The sequence below is a fragment of the Sphaeramia orbicularis genome, chromosome 1 (assembly GCF_902148855.1).
Source record: "Sphaeramia orbicularis chromosome 1, fSphaOr1.1, whole genome shotgun sequence".
Lineage (NCBI taxonomy): Eukaryota > Metazoa > Chordata > Actinopteri > Kurtiformes > Apogonidae > Sphaeramia > Sphaeramia orbicularis.
The window spans coordinates 40,519,189-40,531,178 of record NC_043957.1 but is presented as its reverse complement, the minus strand read 5'-3'; the positions used below and the strand labels follow the sequence as shown (position 1 = coordinate 40,531,178).

At 35.0% G+C, this 11,990-nt stretch overlaps 1 protein-coding gene across 2 annotated transcripts; it reads right to left on the bottom strand.

The window, feature by feature from the left end:
* Window positions 1-118: 118 nt before the first annotated feature.
* Window positions 119-9,084, bottom strand: hgsnat (heparan-alpha-glucosaminide N-acetyltransferase). Of its 2 annotated transcripts, none has more exons than XM_030147738.1 (18): window positions 8,854-9,084; window positions 7,844-7,959; window positions 7,410-7,546; window positions 7,078-7,196; window positions 6,912-6,981; window positions 6,568-6,637; window positions 5,503-5,606; window positions 5,304-5,380; window positions 4,633-4,663; window positions 4,337-4,497; window positions 3,761-3,876; window positions 3,436-3,557; window positions 3,205-3,331; window positions 2,489-2,575; window positions 2,267-2,344; window positions 2,013-2,083; window positions 1,565-1,677; window positions 119-1,448 (listed from the first exon to the last, which is right to left on the bottom strand). In XM_030147738.1, the coding sequence occupies exons 1-18, from the start codon at window positions 9,062-9,064 to the stop codon at window positions 1,267-1,269; spliced, it is 1,992 nt and encodes a 663-aa protein (XP_030003598.1). In that variant the 5' UTR covers window positions 9,065-9,084; the 3' UTR covers window positions 119-1,266. The 2 variants fall into 2 exon arrangements, with proteins under 2 accessions (XP_030003598.1, XP_030003605.1); XM_030147745.1 differs by lacking the exon at window positions 8,854-9,084 and adding an exon at window positions 8,344-8,539.
* Window positions 9,085-11,990: the final 2,906 nt, after the last annotated feature.

The following is an 11,990-nucleotide window of genomic DNA, read 5'->3' as shown; positions in this document are numbered from 1 at the left end:
ATTTTTACAGTGACAATAAAGACATTCATTCATTTATTTGATAAAACAACGTTCTTAAACACAACCATTAAAAAACATCACAATGACACCCTCATATAATAACCTTACACAACAGCAATAATGTTTGAGAATATTTTATTACATAAACATATTTTTAAATGGTGAATATAAAAAAATTAAATGTATAAAAGCTTGACAAAATAAATTCATCACTGAGGACAGTACTAGAAAGAAATTATCCAAAAGTTCTCAGCATTAAGATATTGTTCAGAGGGAGCATGTTATTCAAAATGTGGATTTAGTAAATATTTACATTCCCTGCTAATCACAGACAGGGCCACATTTAGGTAGTGACAAATGTCACAATTACAATATTGTACAAAGGTAATACACAGAAGGATTCTGTAATGTGTACATTCACAACACATTTCACAAAATGTGTAAAAATGGCTACTTAAAAGCAGCAACAGTTTGGCACAAGACAGGCAAGTAATTCTTGCCAACACTAATGGTAAGGGTACCTTGATGATCATAATTTAGAAAAAAAAGAGACTATTTTGGCTTTTTGGAAACGCTTCATAAACCTAACATGAAAACAAGCCAAGCTAAATCTGCTGTGGGTATCCATAGGTAGTCATATGACTTACTCTCTTACGGCCCTAAGCACTTGATCACACAAAGCATCATATGCACTTCATGGGAATAATCAACGTTTCAGGTTAAATATCACTTTATCAGTAAATAAGTTTAAAATCAGTGAAAAATCTGACAGAATAATTTGCAGCACTTTCACTTCAGCTAGTTTAGTTTCTCCATTTGGCCTTTAAAGAGTCAGTCTCACAAAACCCACTTCAGTTTTCGGAGTAATAATATCAGTTCTTCTTAAAATGAAAGCAGGGATTCCCCCAAGGGGAAGTCAACAACAACCTGCTGCTGCAGTGTACAGTGCGATATGAGGGATAAAAACCAGTTTCGAGAACACTCACTTAAATAAACAGCAGATTAACTGATTGAACTGCTCTAGGGTGAGTTCTTCCTGAGTCATTGGCTTCACAAATATCTGAAAATTGCCTTAATAGCCGTTCATGGTCCTATAATGTAGCATCTAAAAATATGAAAATCTAAAGAACCAGAAGAGAATTGTAGCTTAGAAAACCCACATGATTCAAAACAACCATCTTAGTTTTACCACCATGAGTCAGCCTTTTATATTCTGATGTAAACAATGCCATCTGGTTCTGCATGTCCCATTTGAGGCCTTTACTTCTAAATCTTCCAGAAAATCTTTTTCCTGTAAAGCACATAGGAGATGAAGACCCAACAGGAAGTAGCCACCAGATTTTGGGTGAGATGCTCAGCATGGGATTGGCTGTTAACCATTCGCCAGCGAAAGGGGAAGTAGTCCTCAAAGACTTCATGACCCACATACACGAGGATGGAGTTCATACCTGGAGTCATGCACACACATTAAGGAAAAACAGCTGAATCCAGGTTAGCAGAAAACGTCATTAAAATCTGTATTAACACCTCTTGTTTTATTCTGTATTTTTGTGGGTGTTCTCACCAGGGTAGTAGAAAGGGGCTCCAGACCACCACTTCTTCACATCCACTGTGTAGTAGACGAGGACTAGCAGCACATATGCAAAACAAGCCAGTGTGGTCACGTAGGACAAAGACCTAGATGTCAAAAGCACAGAAACACAGAGCACTGTTAAAAACCTCCTACTGCACATTTGTTTTCATATCCATCCATGCAGGTTTTGCCCCACAAGACACAGAAAACGCCACAAGATCTGTCAAACTGACAACATGACAGAGCAATTATAAAGTACTACAGTGGATTATGAAGCTTTCGGACACAATAAAGTAAAGTAAGTCCACATTGTGTATGTTGTGTTCCACAACAATTAACAAATCAAGGATTTCCTACTTTTAAACATCAATGTTTTCTTCAAACTTATGTCAACGCTTACATTATAAGGAGCACATACGAGTATAAACGGAAATATTACCACATGTTCTTGTTAACAGGAATGAAGCCTTGGTCTGTGGAACATCTTGTCAGAACGGCTGATATGACTCCCTGTGCGTAACAACAGATTTCATTATTTAGTCCAAAGGTGATTTGTGTCCTCGTAAGAAATGTGTCCATGAAAGGGCACGTAAATTGTGACTAAAAGATTGAATGCATTGAATAGTTTCATGCACTAAGATGTAACAACAGAGACAAATATAATAATACTAACAGACAAGTCAAAGATCTTACCAAGAAGAGACCCCAAATAAGGAACCTTGACATAATGCTTGTGTGGACATCCCTGTAGTGTAAGATGATCTTTCCTGCCTTAGAAAATTAAAAATACAGCAAGCCGAACTTTAGTTGTTCTAAAAAATGTAAGTAATCTAAAGTAATTTCATAATGATTTCCATTAATTTTCAAATCGTTATATATCAAAGCTTTAGAAGAGAAGGACAGAAATACACAGACCTGTAATCCAAGAAAAGCCATGAGGATGGAGTTGATGCTGCCAAGAACACCCTCTGGATCAAATGGCATGTGGGTTGCATAAATAACCTTGATTAGAATGAAAATAGAAACAGATTTTTGTTAATATCTGGAGCTCTATGGCACAGGTCTAAGGAAGCATATTGCATTTATATAAAAAAAATTTAAATTGGCTCTGTTTTTCTGAATTAATGAGATAATTATCTCATAATTACGAGATAATTGTCTCATTAATACAGAGAAACAGAGCCTATTTTTATTTTTTCATGTGAATGCAATATGTTTCTGTATTGAAGGGCCTGTACAAAGTGGACAAACTTATATCAATGCCATCAGCACTACTTAAAGACATGAGTATCTCCCAGTGTCTCAAACCCAAACCGAAATAAAACAGAATTAAATTTAAAAGTCGGGGCATGCTTGTTTCCTACAAGAGAATTTCTGCTTGGATAAAGAGGCACCACTGTCCCACTGACTCAGGAAAACAGAGCCAAATTTTTTTAAAAATATAATTTATTTTTTCTCATAATTACGAGAAAATTATCTTGTTGATTCAGAAAAACAGAACCGATTTTTATTTTTTCATGTGAATCCAATACGCTTCTGTACAGGTCTACCCTTGATTTTGTGGTTTTAAGTGAGAAAGAATAAATGTGTCTAGTGCTAGTATGTTTGGGGCAGTTTTGCTGCTTACTAACCCGTGATGTGGGATTCTGATAAATGTGCTTTTCTCCCAGCAGCCAGCGGTCAATGAAACCAGCAGCTCCTCCAGTGCAGTTGATAAACTGACCCATGTCCCCTATCCCACCTGGACCTAAATAGCCTCTGTTCAGAAGAGTAGAGATGAACTGTGAGCATATTTAGTTAGAACTGTTAGCTAAATAAATTGTAAGGTAATATGGATATTTCATTATTCGTTTGTAACTCACGTTGGACATCCTGGTACAGGAAGTAAGAAAGTAAGACATAGCCAGATGACCTCCATCAGAAGCACACACAGCCAGGCTGGCCAGTACAGCAAAATATCAAGGCCACAGGACCACCAAGCCTCCTGGAAGAAGAAGATTTACAAAGCAAAAAGAGCACATATTTTATTCTTCTTACAAACACATAAGTATTTGCCCCAAATTTATTAGACAGAATAACGTTTTGTATTTATAGTAGGAAAGGCAAATATTTACGGTTATGTTCGACCAGCTAAATATGAGTGTATGGGTGTAAGGTAATAAGGCTAACATACGGATGTTTACTGACCATAGAAATGATGTCAAGGTGAGCTCTTGCCACCAATAGATCCAAGCAGGCTACAACCAGGTAAGACCAGGCCAGACGTTGCAACACACCCGGAATCCGCAAGTTGTCCCATGATACTGTTGTGGTAAAAAGCATAGAGAGGGTGCATATACCTAATGAGAATATTATAATTAAGTGTCACATCAAATCCAGTCATGTTGCTTCTGTGTGTTTTGCTGCTATAACTCATGGAATATTCAGATATTTGGTGTAAAATTGGCCCCTTTCTTTCTCTTTGCCAATTCAGAGACATGTTTTTTTCTCTGTGCAGTTTTTATTATGGACCATTTTACGTATTGAAATGTAGAGAACAGCATGAAACACTTGAAACAGATCAGCTAACCAGGCACAAAACTGCAGCAATTTACCTTGTGGCCATTTGGCATTGGCATATCATTGGGGCAAAATTGTTTGTGGTTAAGTACTTGAACTGGAGCAAATACTGCACACTTCACAGTACAATAAGCAGACACAAAACATTATGGATTTGGCCAATATTCTGTTATGAATGACCATAAACCAAGTGTATATACTCACTTGGTCCTTGGCAGTAGTTTGGGTTAACAATGAAGACACCGATGATGAAAAGCTGCAGGCTCCTCCACACAACTTTTTTCAGCACTGAGCTACGGCTCGTACCTGAACGCAGCAGGGAATTGATTGAAAGGGCAATGGACGTCCCCATTATAAAGACAAACCTAGTATAGGAGAGTGATCAATGCATCATCAGACCCATTTGCAGCCATCAGAATGAGAAATATAACAGGGACATTAAAAAACAATTCTACATGACAAATTTTATTTTTATTTACTTTTGAAAAAATAGGACTTACCAAGGGAACACTAGATCTGCAACCGTAAGACCTAATAGAAAGGAAAAGTAAATAATAGAAAATATATTGAAAGAAAATATAATATAATATAGTATATATTATTTAATATAGCATATTTTGACATATGTACAAACAATAAACGTTGACCAAAGTAATGTACAAAATGCATAAAAGGAACAAGTAAAAAACACAAAATCACAGGTTACAAAGTACTTAATCAGTGATTTGTAACATAACTACAGGCACAACAAACCCCGCCCCTCGCATGTATTGTTGCATATTTTAGCATTGATCTAGCTGATGTCATCATGTCTATGCATGTGGTGATGTCAACATATCAATTGCCTCTACATATGTGCCAAGTTTAAAGTAAATTGGACCAAAATTGATGTTTTTACAGACATTTAAAATTTCGCCCATTATAAATAAATGGGAAAAGAAAAAAGATTTTAAAATTCATTAAAAAAAATTTAACTTTGACCTACTTTTTCCAAAATGTAACCACATCTATTATGGGTCACTGGCAATCTATAAACCCAGTTTGGTATTAATTCAACCAAAAGTTTTGCTGCTAGAGTGTTAACAAACAAACAAAGAAACAAACAAACCGAACCAAAAATAACACCCCTTGCCTCCCTTTTGGGGGGTCGGGGTAACCAGGTGTGGCTTACCATTCCAGCTCTCATGCTTGAAGAACCAGTATCGACCCCCTCCATAGTTCACAAACACCATAATGACTAATGAGATACTAAAAGGAAATCGACAGAATGTAACCTTGTTAGGAAGCACTGAGAACTGATCAGAGTTAGAGATAATGAATAATCTCTGGAAACAAACACTGCAGTTTAGAGTGAAGGTGGGGATACGTACCCTCTGAATGTGTCCAGAGATCGGAGCCTCTTGCTGGGGCTGGGAGGGGGAGGCAGGATGTTGTCAGTGACTGTTGTAACTGTTCTGCCGGGAGAACCCAGTTCCTGGATGATAAATGTAAAGTCAGATATCACAAAATGTTCTATTGGAAGCATATACTGTATGTTTTGAGGATTTTTGTTTATAATAGGAGTTTAATATATATTGAAATGCAGCAGTTTATACACATGAATTGAGGATCTGAGGGGAAATATTCCTCGTTTAACACTTGAATCCTTTTCATTTAACGTTCCTTCATTTCCAAGTGACTGATCCGGTATAATTGCAATATAGAGGTGAAATATTTGAAGTGTATTTATTTCTATCATGTTTTTTTTCCCTCCTAAGTCCTTAACCATATAAAATGAAAAAAAATAATAATTGGATTTGAAGTTGAACGCTTTCCAAAGAAACACTTACAGCAATGGTTCCTAACCTTTTTTGGCTCATGACCCCATTTTAACCTCACAAATTTCTGGCAACCCAAGACATTCAAAACGGAGACTTTTTGTTTGCTAAAATTAATTTGTTTTTGATCATGTAATAGTTTGCCATACTATGTTACAAATAAACATTAATTTTAGATGACATTTAGACTATATAATGTATATTATTATGGATGGAGGCAGAAAAGCCAGGTCCAGATTACTGCACAAAGTGAGAATTTTATTTTCCTTGGTCAGGATATGTACAGTCAGTCAAACTTGTATTTCCAAGGCTGACAATTAATACTGAACAAACAATATTTCAAACTATGAATTATGAAAGAGCTGCAGCATCTTAAACCGACCACAATGAACATTTGAAAGACAAACAGTACCACAGTGCTTCAGTTTCAGCTTCACAGTTTGTCATGTCTGTTACGTATTGTGATTGTCTCTCTCTCAACTCTCAATTCACCATATATTTTTTGTTAGCCTTTTTTTTTTTTTATTATCAATTACTAGAGGTTTCAGGCGACCCCATTTGAATTCCAGGTGACCCCACATGGGGTCCCAACCCCAAGGTTGACAAACACTGACTTACAGAGTTAATTAGCCTCTCTGTTTCCATGGTACCAGTGATCTGAAAGAAGATACTCCTCACTGCATTTAGTCTAGAAGAAAAGAAATAATCAACCAATTAGATGTGGTTTTATAATATGCACATGACCAGTTATCACATGTGATTCAGAAGTACAGCAGTAGTGGTGTTTGGTAATTATAGCATAACAAAACAACTTCAAGCCACAGAGAAACAACAAAGTAATGAATTACCAGTCATTCAGAACGAATGAAATCAGGACATTGACATTTCAAGTCAATACATTGTTGATTTTCTGCAGAACTCAAAGTCCACACACACAGCTTTAAGTAGTATTGTGATCTTACCCTAATAATGTTTTTCCGATGGCATAGACCACGGCCAATCCAACCAACACAAGAAAAGCTATTAAGATGGCTGTGAAGAGAGAGCAATCACATGTATCTACTGTTTGTCATGGAGTAATTAATCATCATATCATGTCAGTCATGTGTTCACATGTATGAAGCTCACGTATGTAGCTGTTAACAGGGTCTGCATCAGTGACCACAGAGCAGTTACTTAATGAGGAGTTGTTCAGATTTTTCACCCAAAGAGAGTAATTTCCATGTTCCCCAAAGTGGAATGGAAACCTGGGAGTTAAAAACAGTTTGCAAACATGTTGACAAACCTGTCAGACTGGTTTTCACATATGATGCATAAAGACTTGACCGAACCATTGTCAACTGAACGGATTTTAGCTGTTTAAAGCAGTTTAGTATTAACCATTATCATGTATAGTGTGTACATTTTTACGCATAGCTAGTTCCTGTGGATTTGAAGCTTGTCTATGTTCTCTAACTTACGTGCAGAGCTCAAGGTTGGCTTCAGTACTGTTGAGCTGTAGCGTAATTGTATGTTGTGTGCTCACAACAAAGTCAGCTGAACTGGGCTGGCCTGGACTGGGTGCACCAGATACCACCCCAAGGTTCTGGTACAAACACTAGCAAACATATCAAGAAGAAAGAGATTTCCTTCATTTCATTTCCTTTTTATAAGCTCAGCAGCCAATAGGATCGCATCACATAATGATGTTAAGACTGATACTATTATTACTCAAACATTCATATCATAGACATAAAATAATAATAAGATATCAAATACAAATAAAATATGAATTTTTTAACTAAAATACAAAAAAATGGCCCTAACAAATAGTATTGTCATCATTACCTTAAAAAAAAAAAAGCACATCCAAAGAATCAATCACTGGCAAATTTTTGAGGAGGTGCAAACCTACCTGGTAACATCGCTCTGAAACCCAGGACACTGTAATGTCAGTGTTCAGCTCATTGTTGACTGCCAGGAATGCCTCATCCATTTTCTGGACAATGTGCTTATGATGCGGGAAGCTAGCTGCGGTTAAGAAGAAGAAAAAGAAGAAGTTGCACATCAACCCATGCAAGCATAGCACATCCTTAAAATATCCAAAGGAAATGTGAGCATAAAAGATGCTGCTGCCTACGGTTTTCAGTCTTTCTTCATCTGACCCCACCCTACTTCGCAGCCACATATATCAGGAACACACATTATCACGTAACAAAATTAAAAATCCTGAAAGACCTGAATGATTTCTGATGTCTATTGTCACATAAACCCACTGCACATGCGTGTAATAATCCGATCTATCCTGACTCCATGTTGTTATGTATGTTACACAAGTAAACCGTGGAGGCTTTGGATTTTAATCTCAATTCAGAAGATACAACTTTCATATTGTGTTCTATATCTTAATCTTACCTCAGAGCTGTCGTTACCGCCGAGAAACCTATTCCATACCAAAGCTTTCGGTCCCAAGGAGGACAGTGAAAGTGAATAAAGTGCTCAGTATGGCTAACAGTAAAGAGGAGAGAGCATGTGAGAGGGTTGAAGTTATGGCTGCAGTGTGTGTGGTCACATGCTGGATTAATCCGTAAAACACCCCCAGGAGGGAAGTTCAAACGCCCGGACTCTCATAGATGTGCTGTTTTTGTTTTAAGATAGCAAAAAAAAAAAAAAAAAAAAAAATACAGCTAGCTAACTAACGTGTGGTGTAACTGATAGATATGTTGGGAGCAAATCTAATTTATATTATCCTTTTGAGATTTTACTTGGTTCCTGAACACGCATGTGAATGTTCTATACAAAAATGTAAATAATTAAATGGAAAGAGTATAATATTCAGATGGTCATGAGCTAGGTGGCTAAGCTAGCTCCTAGTAGTACCGTAATGTTTACTCTCGCTTAGGGGACCGACTGTCAGATACTTACAAATGGACATTTCAGCTGCCAGCGGTGCCACGCATACGGCTACTACCAAAACAAGAGCTGCTAAAGAAAATATGTCATATATCTGTAGTTGTTTCATGTCTTTCTGTTTGGCTTGTTCCCCCTTTAGCACCGGGGATGTGTCTAATTTTGTGTTTTTATTTACATTCTTTTTTGCCATTGCACTTCCTCTTCTTCCTTGTTTTGACGTCATAGTGGAAGCGACGTGGGACAAATTACATTATATTCCTCACCTGTCCGTTTAAAGTGACATAACATACAGAGGAAACAAAACCCACCAGGGGATTTTTCCTTCAGATGATCACTATGATGTAAACAGCATCTCCTTCATTCATACAGAGTGAAAAAAGTTACTCCAGAAAAAAGATATATTATCGTCCTTTTGAGTATTTTTGCCAAATTTCACATTCATTGCTCCAAATTTGCACGTCAACCTCCAAACATCATTGTTTTCAAAGCCCTTTTTTTTTCCAATTACGTAGACAATTTGAGAAACAGTATAAATTCTAAAGCAAAAAAAAAAAAAAAAAAAAGTCAAATATATAATCTTATTCAGTTTGTATAATTTCTATTTATTCCTCGAGCAATTTTTTTATCACATATTTTTATTTATTTTTATTTATTTATTTTATTTTATTATTTTTATTTATTTATTTTTCTTTCCTAATGTTTTTACTTATATGTATTTCTCTATATAATGTAAAAGATTTTGTGAATTATGGAACTTTCCACCCTTGTTGTTGTATACTATTATGTATATTTACTGTTCAATGTTAATTGTTCAAAAAAAAAAAAAAAAAAAAACCCTAGGAAAAAAAAAAAGAGTGAAAAAAGTTAACAAAGTAGTTTTATTGCCTAAAAAGCTTGATCGACATTTTTTTCCTCCTTATAAATAACCTTCCCTAAGTGACTTATTAATTATCATAACATTATCTTCTGTGTTTTGCATTAGGTATTTTTCAGTGTTTAATTTACTGATCATATAGTTGTTTATTAAACACCCACTATCATTTGACAAACTACAATGATGAATCAGTGATTGAAATAATGTTTTTTTTATTATATTTTATATATATATATATATATATATATATATATATATATATATATATATATATATATATATATATATATATATATATATGTATGTATCGGGTTTTGATCTATTTTTGATCAGTAGATGCTTTTGGTTTTGGTCTAAATGTTTGAGTCGTTGGGGATTAAGGAAAAAAAAGAGTGACAGAAAAGTCAAATAAATAGGCCATGCTTTTTCATGGTCTGTACATGGTCTGAAATTATAGATGCTTGTGTCTTTGGCTTTTTCATAATTTCATAATTACTTGTTCTATTTTTAAAGTTTCATTTCTTACTTTGTATCATCTCATCATCAGTGTCTCTTTTTCATTTTGATTTGATTTTAGTGTTTTATTCTGAACACGCAATGAAATGTAGCATATATGCGAACAAGTAAAACATAAATGATAATACAAAAATCAACAATCAAGACAATCTTGGACAGAAGAACAGCACAATAGTTTCATTTACATGGCCGAAAAGGAAAAAGGGGGGATTTTAATCATTAATTGTGATTATTTGTCTGACAGTCAAGCTATTTCTTCTTGTTAACAAAGTATTTTGTAATGATAGTTTTAGATGCTAGCTCATATAAATAAATGATCATATAATTTTTGTAGTTTCAGATTCACTTTTACATTCTTCTACATTTCTGCAGTTGTAGTACTCAGTAACAAACATTAGTCCCAGTATATACTAATGGATGAGGCTCTTGTTACACAGAATGGAGGATGGTCTGTGCTTTTAATATACCAGATTCACTATTCTTTGTTAAATTGACCTGCTCATTTATGCACAGATGAGATCCTTGGTAGAGAAGAGCTAGAAATTATGTAAACACCAGCTCCCAGACTGACAGAGCAATTAATTAAATTGTATGTACATTGGAAAGATGGCTTTAAAGCATGAGGACTTCACAGATAATTCACTTAATAAATCTAAAGCAAAAGGAATGATTAAAAGAAACACCACCATAATTTTTTTATACATAAACACAGAAGTATATCTAGACAGGAGTGCATCAAAATGAAGCTTCTCAGAGAGCAAAACTGAAGCTTGAATATACCAGATTTAAATGAATAAGTCTTCTCTGCTGCATCTCTGCTCCTCTAGGTGAATTTAACCCATCAAGACCCAAACAGTTACCAGCAACCAAAATCATCTATTGATCTAAAATGTTTACTAACTGTTGATCCACTAATCCTATCAATCCATGTACATAATTGGTGTAAAATGCAGTTTATTGTCTTTTCATGGACATCACATATGAGGCATTCAGACATTCAGAGGCTTCCTTTGTGAACATGGAAACACTGTCATCTTCTACAGCATTGATTCACCAGAAAATCCCATGGAGTTTGATCAATGACAATGGATGGAGACACTTAGTTTATGTTCAATTATTGATATCTTTGCTAAAAAAAAAAAAGTCACTTTTTTCAATTTTCTCTGTTTCTGATGTAAAAAAACCTTCAACTTTAATCTGATCTTTTCTGAACATCTACATCAGGGGTGTCAAACTCATTTTAGTTCAGGGGCCACATTCAGCTAAATTTGATCTGTAGTGGGCCGAACCAGTAAAATAATAACATAATAATATATAAATAATGTCAACTCCAAACTTTTCTCTATGTTTTAGAGCGAAAAAAGTAAATTTACATTATGAAAAGGTTGACATCTGCAAACTATCCTTTCAAAAGATGTGAATAACATGAACAAACTGAAAAAAATGAGTGTGATTTTAACAATATTCTGCTTCAGTTTATCATTTACACATGAACATTAGAACTTACAGATCACAGTGGATCTACAAACACACAAAACATTTAGTGACAGGTGAAATATTGTTAAAATTGTACTTACTTCTCTTAAGACATTTCATGTTGTTCATATTTGTTCAGGTTATTCACAGTTTTTGTGAGACTATACTTTGTTTTAGTGGAAATACATAAAAATATTTACATTTACAAAGAGAAAAATTTGGAGTTGTCATTATTTATATGTTATTATGATAGTATTTTACTGGTCTGACCCATTTGAGATTG

Coding starts and splice junctions, on each gene's coding strand:
- hgsnat (XM_030147738.1), bottom strand. CDS start 9,064: ATGACGTCAAAACAAGGAAGAAGAGGAAGTGCAATGGCAAAAAAGAAT. Junction 7,960..8,853: donor GGCAGCTGAAATGTCCATTT/GTAAGTATCTGA, acceptor TCTTAACCGCAG/CTAGCTTCCCGCATCATAAG. Junction 6,982..7,077: donor CCCTGTTAACAGCTACATAC/GTGAGCTTCATA, acceptor CTCTCTTCACAG/CCATCTTAATAGCTTTTCTT.